Source organism: Mastigoproctus giganteus, chromosome 3 (genome assembly GCF_048544385.1).
Source record: "Mastigoproctus giganteus isolate SK-2022 chromosome 3, ASM4854438v1, whole genome shotgun sequence".
Taxonomy (NCBI): Eukaryota; Metazoa; Arthropoda; class Arachnida; order Uropygi; family Thelyphonidae; genus Mastigoproctus; species Mastigoproctus giganteus.
Window position 1 is genome coordinate 172,112,650 of NC_143577.1, and position 23,793 is coordinate 172,136,442.

General features: G+C 38.9%; 1 protein-coding gene across 3 annotated transcripts in view; it reads right to left on the bottom strand.

Annotated features, from left to right (window-relative positions):
• Positions 1–23,793, bottom strand: part of LOC150088410 (1-phosphatidylinositol 4,5-bisphosphate phosphodiesterase classes I and II-like) — a 1,046,313-nt gene that overhangs the window by 442,044 nt on the left and 580,476 nt on the right. For all 3 annotated transcript variants that reach the window (XM_090369498.1, XM_090369497.1, XM_090369499.1), the window contains exon 19: positions 3,330–3,484. In XM_090369498.1, the coding sequence (XP_090225624.1) occupies positions 3,330–3,484 (155 nt within the window). The remainder of the gene's footprint in view (positions 1–3,329; positions 3,485–23,793) is intronic.

A 23,793-nucleotide genomic window follows, 5' to 3' on the forward strand; every position in this document is an offset into this window, starting at 1 on the left:
TTTCCTAGGGATATGTTTTTAAATTTTTAATTTAATCAATTAATGTAATTGGACTCTGGGGAGGTACCCATACCCATATAGACCTGTGAGCTTAACTTCTGTTCCAGGAAAATTAATGGAGGCACTGGTTAAAGAAGCACTGCAGGATCATTTAGACAAGACTTCAGTTATAGCTCGGACACAGCATGGTTTTGTTAAGGGGAAGTCTTGCCTGACCAATTTGATTGGATACTATGATGCAGTCACAAAAGAACTGGATGCAGGGAATAGCTTTGATATTATATACTTGGATCTTGGAAAGGCTTTTGATACTGTTGCACATGGAAGACTGCTACATAAATTGGAGCAGTGTGACATTGGAGGCAAATTGCTGCTATGGATAAAGGGGTGGTTGAGGGGGAGAAGACAGAGAGAGGTAATCAATGGACACTGCTCATCGTGGACTAATGTTATTAGTGGAGTCCCTCAGGGCTCAGTGTTGGGTCCATTATTGTTTTCTGTATTTATAAATGATATTGATGATGGTATATCAAGCATAATGTCCAAGTTTGCAGACGATACAAAGGTTGGCAGGGTTGTCAAGGACACTACTGACACTATGCTGCTGCAACAGGATCTGGAAAGGTTGAGCAGATGGGCTGAGAGGTGGCAAATTAAGTTTAACATTGACAAATGTAAAGTACTACATGGGAAACAGCAACCCCAGAGCAACATATCAACTCTGTGGTACTGCACTGACAGTGGTAGAGAATTAAAGGGACTTGGGGGTGGTTGTGCAGGCAGATATGAAGTTCTCTGAGCAGTGCAGACGGGCTGCAAGAGTAGCTCATGGAGTATTGTCAATGATATACAGGAATTTTTCCAGCAGGGATAAGGAGGTAATTATTCCCTTGTATAAGGCAATGGTCAGGCCACACCTAGAGTACTGTATACAGGTCTGGACGCCTCATTTCAAGAAGGATGTAGAGCTGCTGGAACGAGTACAGAGAAGGGCAACAAGATTAGTGAATGGAACAAAGGGGTGCTCTTACGAAGAAAGGCTTAAGTTTTACAAATTACAGGGTCTGGAGACTAGGCACCAGCGAGGTGATCTGATAGAGGTGTATAAAGCCTTGAAGGGTTTAAGCATGCTCAATGCTGATGGGATTCTTCCTCTAGCTCAGAAAAATCACCTGAGAGGGCATAAATTCAAATTGAGGAAAGACAGATGTAGGATAGACGTGCGGAAATTTCCCTTTAGCCAGCGGGTGGTTGGTTGGTGGAACAGACTTCCATCCCTTGTCGTGGAGGTTGATAGCCTAAATAAGTTTGAGGCTCAGCTGGACAGGTATTTTGAACGAACAGAGGGGTGAAGTGGAAGTGGGTTTTTTTTTTTTGGCTGATGCTGCATAAGCTTGCTTGTTTGTTATTTGTTACTTGGTTTTTAGGAGCATTAGCAACTAAGGCCATATTGCTCCGGGAATGCAGTGGTCATTCCTTGACCTTTCCGCATCCTCCGTATTTGATGGTGACGGGCTCGAACCCCGGTCTAATCAAAAGCGTGTGCTACGCACTGCTGCTCCTTCCCACCTGGCTACGGAGGCGCCCTGCATAAGCTTGCTTTCTTGCATCAAATGCCTCTACTAATGCTAATGCTAAGGCTGACACAAGTAATTATAGATCTGTGAGTTTAACTTCTGTTCCAGGGAAATTAATGGAGGCACTGGTTAAAGAAGCACTGCAGGATCATCTAGACAAGACTTCAGTTATAGCTCAGACACAGCATGGTTTTGTTAAAGGGAAGAAGTCGTGCCTAACCAATTTGATTGGATACTATGATGAAGTCACAAAAGAACAGGATGTAGGGAATAACTTTGATATGATATACGTGGATCTTAGAAAGGCTTTTGATACTGTTGCACATGGAAGACTGCTGCACAAATTGGAGCAGTGGCATTGGAGGCAAATTGCTGCTATTGATAAAAGGGTGGTTGAGGGGGAGAAGACAGAGAGTGGTAATCAATGGACACTGCTCATCGTGGACTAATGTTATTAGTGGAGTCCCTCAGGGTTCAGTGTTGGGTCCATTATTGTTTTCTGTATTTATAAATAATATTGATGATGGTATATCAAGTTTAATGTCCAAGTTTGCAGATGATACAAAGGTTGGCAGGGTTCTTAAGGACACTACTGATGCTATGCTGCTGCAAGAGAATCTGGAAAGGTTGAGCAGGTGGCAAATGAAGTTTAACATTGACAAATGTAAAGTACTACATATGGGAAACAGCAACCCCAGAGCAACGTATCAACTCTGTGGTACTACACTGGCAGTGGTAGAGAATGAAAAGGACCTGGGGGTAATTGTGCAGGCAGATATGAAGTTCTCTGAGCAGTGCAGACAGGTGGCAAGAGTAGCTCATGGTGTCTTATCAATGATATATACAGGCATTTTTCTAGCAGGGATAAGGAGGTGATTACTCCCTTGTATAAGGCAATGGTCAGCCCACACCTTGAGTACTATATACAGGTCTGGAGGCCTCATTTCAAGAAGGATGTAGAGCTGCTGGAACGAGTACAGAGAAGGACAAGATTAGTGAATGGAACAAAGGGTTGCTCTTATGAAGAAAGGGCTTAAGTTTTGCAAATTACAGTGTCTGGAGACTAGGCTCATAGAGGTGTATAAAGCCTTGAATGGTTTGAGCATGCTCAATGCTGATGGGATTCTGCCTCTTACTCATAATAATCACCTGAGAGGGCATAAATTCAAATTGAGGAAAGACAGATTTAGGATAGATGTGCGGAAATTTGCCTTTAGCCAGCGGGTGGTTGGTTGGTGGAACAGACTTCCATTCCTTGTTGTAGAAGTTGATAGCCTAAATAAATTTAAGGCTCAGCTGGACAGGTATTTCGAATGAACGGAGGGGTGAAAGTGGAAGTTTTTTTTTTTTTTTTTTTTTTTTTTTGGCTGATGCTGCATAAGCTTGCTTTTTTGCATCATATGCCTCTACTAATGAATGCTAATGGAACTTCCAGCTTTATTCCCTTTTTACCTTCCTTTCGTGTAATTTTTAATTTTAACCAATACGGATCTCAGAGGTGAGTACTAAGATAATAAGCTTTGCTAAAAATTGAATGGGTAATCAACAGTACTTCAAGCTTTAAGCTGTAAAATTAGTCAATCATTTAAAAAAAGAACACTATGTACGGTACCTGCCCCTCTCAGATATAACAAAATTAATTTGGGGGCTACAGTAAAAGTTTTAAATGAAAAATATGATCCTCAGGTTACTAAAGTATGGGCACTGTGGATAAAAGATAACATTAACTACACAATTTCATTAAATTTTTACCTTGACTGTAACAGTCCCAGCTATTATACCATCCACAGTAGATTCTGTAAAGGGATCAAATTTGCGATCTTGTCTTCTCATAAAATCTGGCTTGAGAAGATAGCCACTGCGCCCATTATATTCAAAGATTCCCAAATTTAGCTGCATTCCAAGGTCTATAGAATAAAAAGTTGAATTAATAATAATACAATGTGTGATTTAGCCTCATTCTAAGAGCACAAATTATTAATAAATGGAAACACTTCACTATCTTATAAATGGATTTAAATCCATACATTTCAACTGCTCAATGGTGGTTTCAAAAGTGGAACATAAATAACAGAATAATAAATAAATTTACATGATGTTATTTACAATATTAATAGGTTGCAATCTCAACCTAGATACAATAGCATCAGTGCTGTCCTCCTGTTCATGTTGTGTGGGAATTGTTCAATTTGCATAATTAATGTTCAATATTCAATATACTCATACCTTCATATATCAGATTATAGATCTCAACATTAAAGGATACAATAACACCAATTCCAGGAATTGATGTTATCATATCCTTTCTTCCCTGATGTAAAATTTCCAGGTGATATCTGTAGCCGAGTGGGCAAGAGCGGGAGTGCAGTAGCACACGCTCTTTGAGTAGACCGGGGTTCAAGCCCCTGACTGCTGAATACGGTCGATCTGCCAACCCGCACTAGACCAGCGTGGCAGATTATGGTCCATTTCCCTCAGCATGAATTGTTGAGGAGGCTTCCACCCTGCAGTGGGTTGATAATGGCTGCACTTTACTTTTTTACTTTTACCTTGAGATCATTGGCCACTGTTCACAAACACAAAGAAAAAATTCTTCGGTCATAAAATATACTAAATTATGCTAGATGCGATTGTGATAGATACTTAGATTGCTTAATAGATTGACTGGAAGTAATTCTTTGGAAGTAAAGTAATTCTTCCAATCTTCAGGCCAAAAAAAAAAGACAGTAGATGCAAGTTAACAAATTCAGGAAATTATGCTTCTCTTATGTTAACAGGGTAACAAGTAAATGCAAGTACTACTATTTCTCTCCATCCCCCCCCCCCCCCCACAAGGGATGGTAATGCTGTAGCAGACTGGTTCTAAATGTGGCATCCTTTTTTCACTACAGGAGGAGAAAATAAATTTACTTAAATTCAATTTAAGTATGATCATTCAGGAATGTGAAAAATAAGAGAGAGTAATACCAAATTTTCTTGCCACACTTTTCATGAATTCCATTTTTAATTCCATGTTCTAGGTATTCAGTTATGGTCACATAATAAAACCAAATTACCATTTTTATTTGTTCATGCATCAACTATTCATGATTTTTATGTCAAGTAATAGTGGTGGCAAACAATGCAAGAAAGAAAGCTTATATATCATCTGCAAAAAAAAAAAAAAGTACTATACACTTCTTCCATCCATAACCACCAAGAATTTGTGTAGTTCTTTCTTGAATTTATTCAAACCATCTATTTCCACAACAACAACAGGTGGAAGCCTTCAACAACCTATTGGCTGAAGGCAAACTTCTGCACATCTATCCTGGAACCATCCTTCCTGAACTTAAATTTATGCTGCCCCCCCCCTTCATGTGTGTAGCCTCAACAAGAGGATGAATGCCATTCACATTCAGCTTAATCCATTCAAAGCCTTAAAGACCTCAATCAGATCATCCCACAGGTGCCTAGTCTCCAAAAGCTGCAATTTGTAGAACTGAAGCCTTTCTAGATAAGAGCACCCTTTTGTTCCCTTCACCAATCTGGTTACCCTTCTCTGCACCCATTCCAGCAGATCTACATCCTTCCTAAAGTTTTCTTTCATTGAAAAATAAATTCTATACATGGTGAACTTTCAAAATAATTTATTGTTTAGGGTTTTTTGTCACAATCAAACTTACAAAGCACAAAGTAATAGAACCTCAGCATTTAATTTCTATTGGCATCTCAAACCTGGAAATATTTTAATTATAACGAAAGGTGCAATAGAAGTGATTTAAAATCATCTTTAAACACAACTCGCCTCTCTATTCAACATATGGAGGGATTGTGCAAGGCTCAAGGGGTAGAATTTTTTTCAGCCTGGGCTGTACTTGTTAACAGGAGAGATTGCTTCTACAGGGATGGAATACACTTAAATAGAAAGGGTGCAAGAATTTTTGCTGATGCTGTCGAGGCAGAGTTAGGTGGGTCGGAAAACATCTAGATGGGGGAGATACAAGGACTAATAGATTAACAGTAGCCACTGGCAGAGGTGGAAGTGATTCTTGCACTGCTTCTATTGAAATGAGCAGAAGCCTGAAAAACAAGATGCAGGATATTTCAGAGACTGCTGGGAGTCATTGTGGTACAAGTAAACACATGGGTTGTGTTAGGGTAGCCAAGAATAGAAACAGGTGCAGGTATACCTGCGTATACACCAATGCTAGGAGTTTGGTAAATAAATTTGATGAATTTGAGGTATTGCTCAAAACATCAAAGGCAGATATTGTTGGGATATCAGAGACGTGGTATCACACAGATATAAGGAATGCGGAACTGAAATTTGGGGAATACAATGTGTATAGAAAGGATAGACAGGACAGGAGGGGAGGAGGGGTTATGCTATTAGTTAAGAAACACATAAAGTCCAAGGAAGTGAAGCCAGTCGACATCGATGGACAGGGAGTGTCAAGTCTGTTTGGTGTGACATAAGCATAGGGAAATCAAAATTGAGATTAGGAGTGTGCTATAGGCCTAATGACTCTGATGAGTATAATAAGATATTGTACAGGGAAATAGAGTGGGCCAGTAAATCAGAGAGCCTTATAATGGGGGATTTTAATTTCCCAGACATTGACTAGAATTTGTGAGTTGGTCACTCGCACACTAGCAAGGCTTTTGTGGATTTATTGGATGATTGTTTTCTACATCAGCATGTTCATCAGGCAACAAGAGGGAGCAATACTCTTGATCTGATTATCAGTAGTGATTCTTCATGCATTAAGAATCTGCATATAAATGAACCACTAGGTGGCAGTGATCACAGTGTGTTGAAGTGGGATTTACTCAAGGAGGTAACTACCATCAGAGGTAAAGGGAAGGGTTTTTGTTTTCGTAAAGGCGCCTATGATGGTCTGAGACAGTATTTAAATTCTATACAGTGGGACCAACTGATGATGTTACCAACAGCAAACTCAAAATGGGAAGCATTCAAGGAACTAATCTTGGAGGCTACCAGGCTTTACATACCAACTAAGAAATATTGTTCAAGGTTTAGGCCTAAATGGTTGTCAGATGAACTAATGAGACATGTGGCAGAGAAGAAAAATGCATGGGATACATACAAATTAATGGGCGACATGAAAGCCTATGATAGATATAAGTTGGTTGGTAACCAAGTCACAAAGGAGTTTAGGCAGGCGAAGGCAGATTACGAGAAATCTTTTGCAAGGGATGCAAAGAAAAACAGCAAAGAGTTCTTTACTTATGTAAACTCAAGAAGGAAAGGGATGAATCAGATTGGTCCACTGGATATTGATGGTTCAACAGTTGAAAATCCTGCTGAGGTGGCTAACAATCTAAACGAGTATTTTGCATCTACATTCATGCATGAGGAGTTATTCAGGAAGGAGAATGATGTAGGTAAAGTAAACATTGGCAGTGAGCTGGATGATTTTGTAATAAATGAGAGGAATGTGGAAGAGAGATTGTTGAGGATAAACATAAAAAACGCACCTGGGGTGGATGGGATCTATCCAGTTATATTAAAGGAGGCAGCAAAGGAAGTAAGCAAACCCCTAGCCATAATTATGAGAGCTTCTTTGGACTCAGGGGAGGTACCCATAGACTGGAGATGTGCAAATGTAACCCCAATACACAAAGGAGGATCAAAGGCTGACACAAGTAATTATAGACCTGTTAGTTTAACTTCTGTTCCAGGTAAATTAATGGAGGCACTGGTTAAAGAAGCACTGCAGGATCATCTAGACAAGAAATAAGTTATAGCTCAGACGCAGCATGGTTTTGTTAAGGGCATGTCTTGCCTGACCAATATGATTGGATACTATGATGTAGTCACAAAAGAACTGGATGCAGGGAATAACTTTGATATTATATATTTGGATCTTAGAAAGGCTTTTGATACTGTTGCACATGGAAGACTGCTGCACAAATTGGAGCAGTGTGGCATTGGAGGCAAATTGCTGCTATGGATAAGGGGATGGTTGAGTGGCAGAAGACAGAGAGTGGTAATCAATGGACACTGCTCAACGTGGACTAATGTTATTAGTGGAGTTCCTCAGGGTTCAGTGTTGGGTCCGTTGTTGTTTTCGATGTTTATGAATGATATTGATGATGGGATATCAAGTTTAATGTCCAAGTTTGCAGATGATACAAAGGTTGGCAGGGTTGTTAAGGACACCACTGACGCTATGCTGCTGCAACAGGATCTGGAAAGGTTGAACAGATAGGCTGAGAGGTGGCAAATGAAGTTTAACATTGACAAATGTAAAGTACTACATATGGGAAACAGTAACCCCAGAGCAACGTATTGACTCTGCGGTACTACACTGACAGTGGTGGAAAATGAAAAGGACCTGGGGGTAATTGTGCAATCAGATATGAAGTTCTCTGAGCAGTGCAGACGAGCTGCAAGAGTAGCTCATGGTGTCTTGTCAATGATATACAGGAATTTTTCTAGCAGGGATAAGGAGGTGATTATTCCCTTGTATAACGCAATGGTTAGGCCACATCTTGAGTACTGTATACAGGTCTGGAGGCCTGATTTCATGAAGGATGTAGAGCTGCTGGAACGGGTACAGAGAAGGGCAACAAGTTAGTGAATGGAACAAAGGGTTGCTCTTACGAAGAAAGGCTTAAGTTTTGCAAATTACAGAGTCTCGAGAATAGGCACCTGCGAGGTGATCTGATAGAGGTGTATAAGGCTTTGAATGGTTTGAGCATGCTCAATGCCAATGGGATTCTTCATCTTGCTCAGAATAATCAGCTCAGAGGGCATAAATTCAAATTGAGGAAGGACGGATGTCGGATAGATGTGCGGAAATTTGCCTTTGGCCAGCGGGTGGTTGGTTGGTGGAACCGACTTCCATCACTTGTTGTTGAAGTTGATAGCCTAAACAAATTTAAGGCTCAACCGGACAGGTATTTCAAGCGAACAGAGGGGTGAAATGGGAGTGGTGTGTGTTTTTTTTTGTTTTTTTTTTTGGCTGATGCTGAATAAGCTTGCTTTCTTGCATCATATGCCTCTACCAATGCTAATGCTAATGCTAATATTTAAATTTTCATGTAGAAATAATTAAATTAAAAGAAGAAAGGCTAATAAGTTAAAGACCAATAAAATGCTATCTCTTTGAAGTGCACTTCATTGAGCATGTTGAAATTTGCCAACTGGCAAAAAAACATGAATTTAATATAGCAAGAACTCCGCCATGGACGGTCCCAAACCCGGCTGCGAAAGGAGGAGGGTGGTCATCCTGCCGAAATGACCAGAACCGGGAAACCGGGGAAACTAGGCAAGAAACCGCATGAAATTCGGAACAAGCTCTTACAACAATGTTACCGCATCCGGAGTAGCCGATGCGCCAGCACTGGGGACCCAGGGTACTGGTGTGAAGTGGACCACTGGCCACAGAACAAGCTGTTATAACAATGTTACCGCATCCGGGGTAGCCGATGCGCCAGCACTGGGGACCCAGGGTGCTGGTGTGAAGTGGATCACTGGCCACAGCAATAAGCTTACTACGCCGAAAAGGACAATTAACATTGGCGAATGGAATGTTCGAACGGGGCACCACGTTGGACAAAAGGAAATCATTGCCCAAGAACTACTTAGGTGCAAGATATCAATCGCAGCATTATCTGAATTAAGGCTCACCGGGTCTGGAACGATGATCATCCAACCACCAGCACCTAACGAAGCGGTTATGCTATTCTACTCTGGTGGCGAGAAACGAGAAGCAGGAGTAGGCTTTATGGTCGATGCTCAGGCCACCAGTAGTGTGATCGCTTTCCAACCAATATCGGACCGCCTGGCAGTCCTTACTGTCAAGGGCACCATCAAGACCCATATTATCTCCGCCTATGCGCCAACTGAGACTAGCCTGGACCCGACCAAGAATGACTTCTACAACCAGCTCCAACATACGCTGGATTCAATTCCGCAGACAGAAGTGATCATCTTCGCAGGGGACTTTAATGCCCATATTGGCGTGGACAGATCTGGTTGGGAAACAACAATGGGCAAGTTTGGCCATGGGAAGATCAATGACAACGGCTTACGTTTGTTGTCCTTTGCCGCATCTAACAACCTGATCATTGGAAACAGCCATTTCCAGCACCCTCAAAAACATCAACTTACATGGCGAAATCCATCTGGCAAGGACTCAGCAATCCTGGACTACATTTTGATCAATGCCAGATTTCGCTCATCACTCATGGATGTTCGTGCCATGAGGGGACCTGATTGCGGATCTGATCATTACCTCATCCGGGCTAAGGTGCAGCTCAAATTACGGCATGCAAAAAGATCATCTCGGTCAGCCAAGCTGGACTGGAGGCAGCTAATGAATGCTGCCAACAAACAGGCATATCAGATCGCCCTATCCAACCGCTTCGAGATGCTGGCCGTGCCCGAGGATATAAATGAAGAAGAAAAGCAGATCTCTGATGCCATCCTGGAATGTGCCAAGCCCCTATGTCCACCTGCCCGACGTCGAACGCAACCATGGATATCAGATGAGTGCCTCGACCTCGTGGACAAACGGAAACAGGCAAAGTTGGTCGACTTTGAACGGTACCAGCAGCTAAACCGAGACAAAGAATATCAGCAGAAAGAGAAGCATACTGGAACCAAGTGGCAGACGATCTTGAAGTGGCGGCATCCAAAAACGAGTATCGCACTCTCTACCGCACCCTCAGATGTCTGAGTGGAAAGACTAAATTGACTAGTGACAACATCAAGAATGCTGATGGGACCTTCGTGCGATCACCATCCGAATGCCTGCAACGGTGGAGTGAATTCTTCAAAGCTCTGTATAATCACGACCCACCTCAGGGACTGCCAGCAACAGCACTCTCGATCGACCCCCCTGAGGTCTCCATGGTCGATGTTGAGCCTACAGTAGAAGAAGTGAAAGCAGCCATACAATCCCTGAAGAATGGCAAGGCACCAGGAGTGGACCAAGTCACCACAGAAGCGATCAAAGCCGGGGGAGATGTACTGCTTCGCCGACTACACTCACTCCTCAAAACCATCTGGTGCACTGAACAAATTCCGTTAACATGGAGGAAAGCCATTATCGTACCGATCCACAAGAAAGGTGATAACTGGGACTGCAAGAACTACCGTGGCATCAGCCTCCTTTCCATCATTGGAAAGGTCTTTATGAAGATTATCCAGTCAAGACTGCAAAAACATCGCGAGAAAACCAGTCGAGAAGAACAGCCAGGATTTAGACCCGGGCGAGGATGCTGTGATCAAATCTTTGCCATTCGTCAGCTGATGGAGGAGAGGATCCGGTGTGGACAGCGAACCGTCATTGTTTTCATTGACTTTAAGTCTGCTTTCGACTGTGTCCACCGGCCTGCCTTATGGAAACTACTAGAGGTTGAACATGTACCTCGAAAAGTCATCACACTCCTCCAAACTGCATACAACGGTTTAACCAGCCAGGTGCGCATCCAGAACGATTTATCTGAGGAATTTACCATCCAAACTGGAGTCCGCCAAGGGGATGTAGCCTCCCCGTTGCTTTTCAACGTCGTGGTCGACGCCATTATGAGGCAAGCATTCAGAAACAGACAGGGCATACAATATGACAAGGATCACTATGTGACTGACCTGATGTTTACTGATGATAGTGCTATCCTTGCCGGTAACGACGCTGAAGCCATGGAAATCCTCTACGACATTGCCCGCATTGCCCTGCCATACGGTTTGAAGATCAATGCTGGTAAGACAAAGGCCCTGACAACAGATGGGTCGCAAGCCACCATCTATCTCGAAGGCGTCCAGATCGAGCAAGTGCAGGACTTTAAATACCTTGGGTCGCTGGTCCAGGAGAAGAAAGTTGCATCCACCATGGAAATTCACAGCAGAATTGGACAGGCGGCCACTGCGTTCGCCTCGCTCAAATGGTGTCTGTTGAAGAGGACCAACATATCCACAAAGACTAAAATCCGACTCTTCCGGACTTTGATCCTGCCCATTCTTCTTTACGGATCGGAAACATGGATTTGTCTCAAGTTAGATTTGAACAAACTTGAGGTATTCCAAATGCGATGCCTGCGGCAGATCTTGGGCATCTCTCTTCGCGACCGCATCACTAATGATACCATCCGCGCCAGATGCCAACAGCAACCAACCATTGCCGACCAAATCCAGAAGCGAAGGCTCAGATGGTTTGGCCACGTATGTAGAAATGGCACGAACAGAATACCATCCACACTCCTTTGGAGACAACGACCCACCCAATGGAGCATCCAACGGACCGCGCCTAGGAAAACGTGGGCCAAGCAAGTGGAAGATGACTTGAAGAGCCGACGTCTCGACCTTAACCAGGCCAGGACTGAAGCCATGGATCGTAAGGTATGGAAGAACATCACAGAGCAAGTCCGAAACCCTGCGGCACCTACAGCAGCATACTGGTTGCGTGGCCAACCGCCTCCCCCAGCTGCCAGCTAAGGACCAAAGAAGAAGAAGAATATAGCAAGATAAACATAATGGCAAAAAGAGAGCTAATCTTTTTATAAGAATACATTGTCTATTGCCATATTATGCAATGTATGCATGGAAGATAAGCATTTTAAATATTGGAAGGAATCTTGATGAACAGTGAGCTTGTTTCCGATTTTCTAGTAAAGAATTTAAATGTCTGGAGATACTAGATATTTAGAAAAATCGACCAAGGGTCTGGCTGGTATTTAATGTGAATGAATATTCTGATATTTACTTCATTATAGCAAGTGTTTCCATGGTGCAAAGTTTATAATCATTATTACACGTGTGTTGTAATTTCTGTAACTCCATTCTGGTACATATGCTGCTTTTACAAAAGTAAGCTATTTTCGTTATTTTGGTTTTTAGGAGCATTAGCAACTAAGGCCATATTGCTCCGGGATATGCGGTGGTCATTCCTTGACCTTTCCGCATACTCCGTATTTGGTGGTGACGGGCTCGAACCCCGGTCTAATCAAGAAGCATGTGCTACGCACTGCTGCTCCTTCCCACCTGGCTACGGAGGCGCCCTCAAAAGTAAGCACAAGTGTTCAATATATCGGAGCATCTGTACCTTACAGAAGTTGACCCAGTGTATTTGACTGAGCAACCTTTTTGACAGATAATTAAATATACTGTATTAATTAAATAATTGATGTTATAAGAAAATTTGTTTACATTGCAGAACATGGAACAAATGGTTGAGTGTGATGAAAAGCCTAATTTTATTTCTGTAACTCCATTACAGAAGTAAAATGACTTCTGTATATTCTTCTTGCTAGCAATATGACTAGCAAGAGTAACTATCATAAGGTAACAACATGATTCTGCTGAAGTTTTATAACAAATTGTTATTTTTGAGTACAGCAGGTGAATGTATGACACATTATTATTTCATTCATGATGTAGAGGGATAACCCTTCATGCTGAAAGGCGAATAAAGATAACAAAGTTCTTGATCCTGATTGGCAGTAGAAGTACAAAAACATTTTTGGCATTAAGGACTTGCATATAAAGGACAGACTTTTTTATGTTCAAAGGGTAATAGGAAGTATAATTAAAAAATTGACTGAAATAAGTACACCTTCTGTGGAACTCCCTAAGGGTTTAGGCTCCGATTTCAGATATTTACTTATCTTGTGTTGAAAATGAAATATTAACTCCATATTAATAAATCAAGAATTAAGTTATTCTCATGGTTTGCCAATGACTTTCTCATGTCTGTCAATAAAATGAATTAAACTTACTTAATAAATTGACTATACAAATTATTTAGTCAGTTTAATTCATTTTATTCCAGTCAGGTTTTGCATTACGCTTCTCACCCTTTGAATGTAAAAAAAAAAAAAGTTTGTCCTTTATACTATATGCCAAAGTCCTTAATGCCAAAAAATATTGTACCTCTATGAACAATCTCAATCAAGAACTTTATTATCTTTGTTTGTCTTTCAGCAAGAGCGGTTATCCCTCCTCCATTATAAATGAGAGGCGCCTCCGTAGCCAGGTGGGAAGGAGCAGCAGTGCTTAGCACACGCTTCTTGATTAGACCGGGGTTCGAGCCCGTCACCACCAAATACGGAGGATGCGGAAAGGTCAGGGAATGGCCACCGCATATCCCGGAGCAATATGGCCTTAGTTGCTAATGCTCCTAAAAACCAAATAACAACAACAACAACAATTATAAATGAAATAATAACATATGTCACACACTCACGTTCTCCACTCGATAAGAACAATTTGTTAGAGAACTTCAGCAGAATCATGTTGCTACCTTATCACAGTTTTCTACTATCAAACCTAAAGACATAGTTAAGCATACAAACATAAAATTAGTCTTTTCATCATACCACACCATTGTTTCCAGGTTCTGCAATGTAAACAAATTATCTTATAAAATCAGTGATTTAAATGATATAGCACATTTAATTAGCTTTCCAGAAGGCTTTTTTAGCTAAATACTTTGGGTCAACTTCCATTAGGTATGGATGCTCCAAACACATGCTTGATTTGGACAAATGTTCATGTTCATGAAAAGGTATAGGTACTGGAAACAGAGTTACAGAACTTACAACACACACATGTAATAATGAACAATCTAATTTTGGCATTATCTAATTCACAATTATATAATGCCAAAATCATAATTAAAATAATCATTATGCACCATGGAAACACTCACTATAATGAAGTATAAATTAGAATATTCATGCACACTAAACGTCGACCCCTGGTTGATTTTTCTAATGTATCTCTACTAACCAATCAGAAATGAGCTCTCCATTCATCAAGAGTCCTTCTAATATTTAAAATGCATACTTTTCTCTTTCATGTGCAAATTACATAATATCATGACATCATATTAACAATGTATTCTTATGAAAAGATTAGGTCTCTTTTTGCCATTGTGTTTATCTTGCTATATTTGTTGCCAGTTGGCAAATTTCAACACACTCAATGAACTGCACTTCAAAGGGATAACATTTTAATGGTCTTCATGTTCATGACCTTAATTCTTTTAACTTAGTCACTTCCACATGGAAATTTAAATATGCAGAACAGAAAGGTGAATTGTTTTTAAAGATGTTTTTAAATCATTACCATTGAAATTAATAACAAAAGATATTTTGAGCTATAAGTTTTCATTATAATAAACGAGTTCATTAAAATGATCTTACGGCAAATAAAATAATGGGATTTTACTGCATAAATTACTTTTATATATCATAAAGCTCATCAGCAATGAAAGTTACACACCAAACTCACTCAGCAGCAGAAAAGTCATACACTTGTTCCAAATTTTCATATATCTTAGTAATAGATAAATACATAATAAATCCAAAAGCTTTTTCATCACATATATGGGGTATCCCTTTTCACTGCTGTCACAATTTTTCAGACAACAGAAAATACAAATTTACGAATTTGTTTTCTGTTACAGAAATGGTCTTATGGCCTGCTGCAGAATTTGATTTCAGATGAGAAATGAAAAAAGAACTCAGAGAGATAGCAGATAACATTTACTTTGTTTCAGTGATAAAATCCTTTAAAGCTTGTAATATCATATTTCATAAAGGTGACTACAGTGGTCTCAGACAGTTTTTAAATTCTATACAGTGTGACCAACTGATGATGTTATCAACAGCAAATTCTAAATGGGAAGCATTCAAGGAATTAATCTTGGAAATTATTAAGCTTTTCATACCAACTAAGAAATATTGTTCAGGGTTTGGCCAAAATGGATGTCAGATGAACAAATGAGACTCATGGCAGAAAAGTAAAATGCATGGGATGGATTAAATTATCAGGCGACACAGAAGCCTATGATATATATAAGCTAGTTTGTAATCACATCACAAAGGAAGTTAGGCAGGCGAAGACAGATTATGAGAAATCGTTGGCAAAATATGCAAAGAAAAACATAAAGACTTCTTTACTTATATAAACTCTAGATGGAAGAGGATAAATCAGATCGGCCAACTTTAGATTGATGGTTTGACTGTAGATGATCATTCTCAGATAGCTGACAAACTGAATGAGTACTTTGCAACTACATTCACACATAGAGGATTCTATAGGGAAGTGGAGAACAGAAGCTTATTAAACTCAAATAGGGAGCTTAATGATTTTGCGATAACTGAGGGCAAAGTGGAGAAGAAATTATTGAACATAAGAAAGGCATCTCGGGTGGATGGGATCTATCTAGTTATATTAAAGGAGGCAGCAAAGGAAATAAGCAAACCCTTAGCCATAATTATGAGAGCATCACTGAACTCAGGGGAGGTCCCCATGGACTGGAGATGTGCTGCAAATGTATCTCAAATTCACAAATGATGACACGAGTAATTACAAACCTGTTAGTTTAACTTCTGTTCTCGGAAATTAATGGAGGCACTAGTTAAAGAAGCACTGAAGGACCACCTAGACATGACTGCAGTAATAAGGGGAAGTCTTGTCTGAGTTTGTTAAGGGGAAGTCTTGTCTGACCAATTTGAATGGATACAAAGGAACTGGATACAAAAAATAATTTTTATATCTTATACTTGAACTTCAGGAGAGCTTTTGATACTGTTGCACATGGAAGACTATTGTACAAATTGGAGCAGTATGGCATTAAGGGCAAATTGCTGCTATGGATAAAGGAATGGATGAATTGGAGAAGACAATGAGTGGTAATCAATGGACATTGCACTTTATGGGCTAATGTTATTAGTGGAGTCCCTCGGGGTTCGGTGTTGGGCCCATTGATATTGTTGGGCCCTGATATACCTTCATCAATGATATTGATGAAGGTATATCAGGCTTAATGTTGAAGTTTGCAGATGATACAAAAGTTGGCAGGGCTGTGTTAATGACAGTAATTTATTTATTTATTTCGAATGCATTTCTAGTCAGGATCCTTAGATTTGACTTGCTAATAGCACCCAGCCTCGAGACTGACTAACTCAAGATACTGAAGAGGAAATCCGCAACTACCAACAGCTGGTCTCAAACCCCATACACTCCACTCAGTACAGAATAACAGTATGGTACTGCAACAGGATCTAGAAGAGTTTGGCAGATGGGTTATGAAGTGGAAACTGAAGTTTAACATTGACAAATGCAAACAACTGCATATAGGGCAGTAACCCCAGAGAAATGTACCAACCATGTGGTGTTACACTCAGGTTAGTGGAGAAGGAAAAAGACTTGGGGGGTAATTGTGCAGTCAGATATTAAGTTTTCTGAGCAGTGCAGACAGGCTGTCAGAGCAGGTCATGGGACTTGTCAAAGATATATAGAATTTTGCTAGCAGGAATAAGGAGGTGATTATCCCCTTGTATAAGGCAATTGTCAGGCCACATCTTGAGTGCTGCATACAGGTCTGGAGGCCTCATTTTAGGAAGGATGTAGAGTTGCTGGAAAGAGTACAGAAAAGGGCAACAAGACTGGCGAGGGGAACAATGGGGTGCTCTTACGAAAAAAGGCTTAAGTTCTACAAATTGCAGAGCCTGGAGACTAGGCAACTACAAGGTGATCTGATTGAGGTATATAAGGCCTTGAATGGATTGAGTGGGCTCAATACTGATGGGATTCTTCCTCTTGCTCAGATTACAGGGGCATACACTAAAATTGAGGAAAGACCTTTGTCGAATAGATTTGTGGAAATTTGCCTTTAGCCAGTGGGTAATTATGTTGGAACAAACTTCCATCTGTCATTATGGAAGTTGATAGCTTGAATAAATTAAAGGAAGAACTAGACAATCTTTTGGAATGAATGTGTGGATGAAATGGGAAGGGTTGTTTTTGCTTTTGGCTGATGATGTATAAGCTTGTTTTCTTGCATCAGATGCCTCTGCTAATGCTAATATTTAATGCAAAACAGCGTACGGTCTTGGCAATGGAACTTAGCAAATAAAATCATCCAAGAAGGTGAATAATGAATTTTTCCACAGTATGCACTCAGACCAGTGAATGCATAGATGTGGAAAGACTTCTTCTGGATGTATGTAACCTAGTAATGCCAACCAAGGTTAGATTTGGTGAATGAATGAGTGCCTGATTCCATAACAGGTGATGTATGATCACCAGAATAATTAAACAGCTATCAAACTGCTGTCCTGGAAAGAAAAAAAAAAAAAAAAAATATATATATATATATATATTATTTACACTGCATATATATATATATATATAAAGGGTGTCTCAAAAATATTGGTACAAACGTTTAGGGGAGGTAGGTAACATCTAAAGGAATGTGAATCACATAGGAACCCATAACCAGAAAGTAGTAGCAGAGGCACAAGAAGCAGAAATGACACAAGACAGTAATTAGTGGCAAACATTTATTTGACATAATATTAACAATGGAGTACGAGATGGATGCATTTCATGATATGTTACAACAGATGCTCGAAGGTTCCACCATGAGAACCGATGCATGGGTGACACCGACGCAGCATGGATTGGCGGACACGGTCGAACACACCTGGAGTTTCTTTGACAGTAGCAGCAGCGCAGACGAGTCTCGCCACAAGATCCATTTCCGTCTCCACAGGCAATTCATATATGATAGATTTGAGGGGCCCCACAGAAAGAAATCAAGGCTCGATAAATCAGGTGAGCTTGGGGGCCAGGTAATGAGTCCACCACGGACAATCCATCGACGCCCAAAACGCCTGTTCAAATGGTCACGAACACACCTTCCGTAATGGGCAGGCGCTCCGTCATGTTGAGACCAAATGTTGCGTCTCACATTTGCTGAAACATCGTCAAGTAACCCTGGTAGAACTTGTTCAAAAAAGATCCGATATTTAGCGGAGTTCATGTGGGATGGTAACAGGTATGGGCTGACTAAGCAGTCACCGACCATACCTGCCGACACATTTATTGCGAAGCGATGTTGTGCCACATGGGGGCGCAGACCGTGTGGGCCCTCTGCTAATCCATACACTAGGTGCATGTCTGCCAGCTCACAGTTCGTATATTGATGCATGCTCTTCGTGCAGCGACTACTGCTTAAATGAGTAAACCAGAAATTTTCCCTCTCGTGAACTGATGAACAGCGCCGTGTACCGACTTACGGTGACGTTTCCGGTTATGGGTTCCTATGCAATTCACATTCCTTTAGATGTTACCTACCTCCCCTAAACGTTTGTACCAATATTTTTGAGACACCTTGTGTGTGTGTGTATGTATATATATATATATATATATATATATGCAGTGTAAACACACATACACTATATATGAAGGCCGCCGTAGCCTAGTGATCAGGCGGCGAGTGCATAAGTACAGCTTGCCTTGAGTGACCGGAGTTCAAGTCTGTGACTGCTAAATACGGTGCTGTTTCTTGTATTCTGTCTATCTTGTGAACTCCTCTGACCGTTTGGTCGTCCCGGAGTATAACCAGAAAAAAATTATTATATATATATGCAGTGTGCGTGCGCGCGTGTGTGTGTGAAGATGCTAAAGAATTGGGCGAAAATTCTTCCTATGAACCAACAAACATGTTTAAAACATAGTGTAGGTGAGAAATTTCTTTATCGAGTGATTTCTGGACATGCCAAACATACTCTCATTTAAGTATGAGGGGGTGATCAAGTTTATGTATTCCCTAATATTGAAATAATTAATTTCAAGTTCTTTTGTAATAGGCATTATGCTCAAAATTAGAGGTCTCTCATTATAATACTTTTATCACAATGCCATAAAAAAAAAGAAAGACAAATGCTCTCCCATCAGTCTTTCATCAGGACAATGCCCCGCATATAAATCCTTATAACTTGTAATGGCTGAAATTTCAGATGCGTAATTTGAATTGGTACCTCAAAATCTGATGAATAGGGTGGACCTTATTCTTCAGATTTAGCCTCCAGTGACTTTCTTCTATTCCCAAATCTAAAGAAATATATTTGGGACAGAAAATTTACTGATCGTTTTGCTGTATTGGATGCCTGGATAGATAGCCAACCATAAGAATTATTTTTTGGCAGAAACATAAGCCTTGGAACATCATTGGTAAAAGTTCATTAATTTTGCAGGAAGCCACTGAAATGAAAGTATTTTTATTTTTTTGTTGAAAAATAAAAATGCTTTTATTGTTGTCATCCAATTATATACGTGTTGAACAGAATAACAAGAAAGTGGACACAAGAAGGCAGAAAAATAGAGAGAGAAAAAAAACGGATATAGTCCAATGCAGTCAAAGGCAGCAAATGCAAAACCTATGCAGAGCATGGAAAATAAAGTGGGGGAAAAAAAGAGGAGCTAGAGAGTGATAGAAGGTAACAAAAAAAAAAAAGAAAGGTGTAATAAAAAATAAATAATTACAAAAATAATAAAATAATTACAAAATTGACAAAATAAGGATGTTGCCATACAACTTACAAAACTGGCCTGTCAGGTGTCAACGACCAGGACTGCAAGCAAAATAATGACATGTGTCTTCATTTCTGATGTACACCACAAGCCAAAGGGTAAAAAAAAAAGAATAAGCATAAATAAAAATGAGAATAAAATTTTACTGTTACTGAAATAAATGAAAATAAAATGTTTTGAGCAAAATAATTTTTTTTTTTTTACAATTAAAAGGGGTGGGGGGGGTTATTTTGAAAATGGCTTGTGAACTTTACTGTTGACACTATGAAGACAAGAAAGAAATTAAAAACTGGAATCAACAACAGAAATTTCTAGAAACAACTTACTAGTCTAGTCCAAGTAAAAGTAAAGAGATTTGAAAATATAGTAAAAAGCAAGTAGCCTTTGAAAAAAGAACTAACATTGTAGAGCCAAATGAGGTGCAAATATGACTGTATGCATGACAAAACAAAATCAGAACTGAAAAGTGCACACCAACGAGATACAAATATAAAGTTATATGATTGAGATATCCAGTGATAAAATTTTTTGTCAAAGCTAGAAATAATTAGAAAGTAAAAAAATTGCATACATTTCATAGGGACATCATACTAAATGTAGTCAACCTATTAAATGTATGCTATATACAGTACATAATGTGCAAGCCTAGAGAAAAAAATATGAAATAAGGTGATAAAGTGAGATCTAAACAGATATAATGTGGGAAAATTAAAAAGAGTAAGAAAGGTGGAAGTATTATGTATCTGAGAAAATGTTTGAAATAAACGAAGTTAAAATTAAGCTAAAAAGTAGGAAATTTACACCAGCACCTGACAGTAATGCAGAGGCCAAAAGTGTGTGAAAAATCACAACATACACAACACAAACAACAAAAAAAAAAAAAAAAGAGAGAGAGAGAGAGAGAGAGAGAGAGAGAGAGAGAGAGAGAGAGAGAGAGAGAGAGAGAGAGAAATCTGTAGTAAGTTAATGGATTTTGAAAAAAAAATATATATATAATAATGATAATAATTTATGGTTGATTATATTAAGTTGGATGTTATATTAAGTTATACTGTATTATATTGGACAGCCTCCATAGCCGAGTGGTCAGGAGAAGGAGTGCAGTAGCATATGCTCTGATATGCATATGCAGTAGCATAGACTGAGGTTCAAGCCCCTGATTGTTAAATATGGTCGATCTGCCAACCTGCACTGGACTAGCGTAGCAGATTATGGTCCAATTCCCTCAACTTGAATTGTTGAGGAGGTTTCCATCCTACAGTGGGTTGATGTGGCTGCAGTTTACCTTTATATTAAGTTGAAAATGATAATTTAAATAAGATAAAGGAAAAAAAGTGCTAGTTTAAGAAAAAAATTTTAAAGGTTGGAAATAGCAATATTGCAGTTATTACATATAGCAATTTAAACACATTGGGAAGTAATAACAGGAGCGGACTCTATCAGAAATATTGGGAAATCAATTTGAAAAATTAACAACTTCAAAGTTGAAAGAATCTCTTTTATTGTAAAGATCAAATGCAGTGTGATCATTAACAATAAGCAAATAATTGACAGTGTTGTTACAGGAATTAGTTTTTTCTAGAGTAAGTTCAAGAGGAAACAAATGGACAAAATCCTTAATAAAGGATCCTTAATAAAGGACAAAATCCTTTATTAAGGATTTTGTCCTTTATTAAGGATCCTTGATAACTGATTATGCAAAGGTCATCAAAATACCTAAATAACAGTATACCTTGGGGAAGAGAAATTTTTGACCAGTAAAGATATAAATTTGCAAGAATACAAGAGGCATGGCTACACATGGCAGTACCATGGAAACCATCAAAAACATAGTTATTTAAGGCACAAAGGTTCATCAAGTTGTTCAAAGTTGATCAATTAATAACATGATTATATTTATGGAAAATTTCTAAAATAAATTTTTAGATTAATCTAAATGTTTTTAAATTAGTCATATTTATACTAGTAAAGAGACTATGGAAATCATAAAATTAAATATCTTGTAAGTTATTAGATTTTAATATTTCCAAGACAGGTAAATTATTAAGAATAATTTTGGTGTTAGGTAAAATACACAACAGAGGTTTAAGTAACTGTTCTAATGTAATTCCAGAAAGGTGAACATAACTATTTTTACAAAAAGTAATAAATCTGAATTTGACATATGTTTTATGTTTGGAATGAAAAAAGGGAAATTTAAAATTATTAATATTTATTTTTAATTTCTTATTTAAAACCAATAATTTTTAGTGATAATGTTAGGAGAGGAAGACTCCAATTTGTAAATATCACTGTCATGTAGCTCTTTGTTTAATGAATCGATAGAGAAAGCTTTACATATAAAGGCATAGTTGTTGGAGGCTTTGTCTACGTGCGAAGTAGAAGGTAATAAACTGTATGAATTAATGCCATAAGTTTTGACTGAAATTTTAACATAAGAATACGATTCTTTTTGGGGCTACTGTAGGGTAAAAGCCTAAACTTAATATATATACTGTATTTATATATGATTAGAAATAAATTGGTTAAATTTATTATTAAGGCAATAAGAACAAAGAGATTTTTATTTAAACATAAAGATTTCTTCCCGTTCTAACCTCAAATTAAGGCTCTGAATTTGTGCCAAAACTGAAATATAATTATTATAAAAGGCATATGATTGAAAATATTTAAATTGAATCTCATGTTCAGTGACATTATTCTTAAGTTCATTGTGGCCATTGTTATTGATATCAGATCTATATAAATTAATGCTTAAATGTAATTTAGTATTAATAATGACCATATGGTGCAAGGAAACCAAAGGTTTAAGCTGCACCAGCCAAAAAAACAAAAGGAGTAAAATAATAAAAATAATAATAATTAATAAAAGAAAAATAAATAAACCACTTATGCATTTTCCTTCCCCCATAGGTAACTATCCAGCTGACCTTTGAATTTCTCCAAATTGTCAGCCTGAACCACCCATGTAGGTAACTTGTCCAGTAATTTATAACTCACTGGCTAAAATAAAACTTCCTGCAATCCAGGAAGTTCAATCGTAACTTGAATTAATGGCCCCTAGTTCTCTATCTAGGTCACTCTGAAGAAGCTCTATTTGGCAGTAATCATTAACTACTCAACTGATTTTTGCATCATCTGCAAATTTAGACACCACACCCTCTATATCCCTTCATCGATCTCATTTAAGAAAATCAAAAACAAAACAGTGGTCCTTAGGGAACCCCAAATCTTACATTAACCCAATCTTAAGGATAACCATTTATCACAAACTTCTGTCCTCTGCCCTGAAGCCATCCTGCAATACATCTAAGAATTTTCCCTGTGATTCCAACCTGTTCCAGATTATAAAGTAACCACTCATGTGGGACTGAGTCAAATGCTTTGCTTAAATCTAAATAAACACTGTCAACTATCAAAACTATTCCCTAAATCCAGCTCATGAGTGACCCTGTCAAAATAGCTAACCAGATTTGTTAAACACAATTTTCCCTCAGAATTCCATTTCTATCTAAATGATCCTGAATTCCACCCTTGATCATTGTCGCCATGACTTTCCTTACTACTGAAGTTAGACTGACCAGTCGGCAGTTTCCCACTATGCTCTTAGAACTGCCTTTATGTATTGGCACTTCCCCAATCAAAAGGAATCTCTCCTGAGTCCAGTGATGCACTCATAATTATTCTTAATGGTTCAGTGCAATCACTTGCCACCTCCCTTAAAATTATAGGGTATATGCCGTTAACCCCAGGAACCTTACTCTCCTTTAGGCTCAAAAGTGTTTTCATTGAATAATCATGTGAAATTTCAGTGTCATTAATTACATATTTTTCAACTTCACTCCCATAATTTCTCATTGACATCAAGGATTTTTCTCT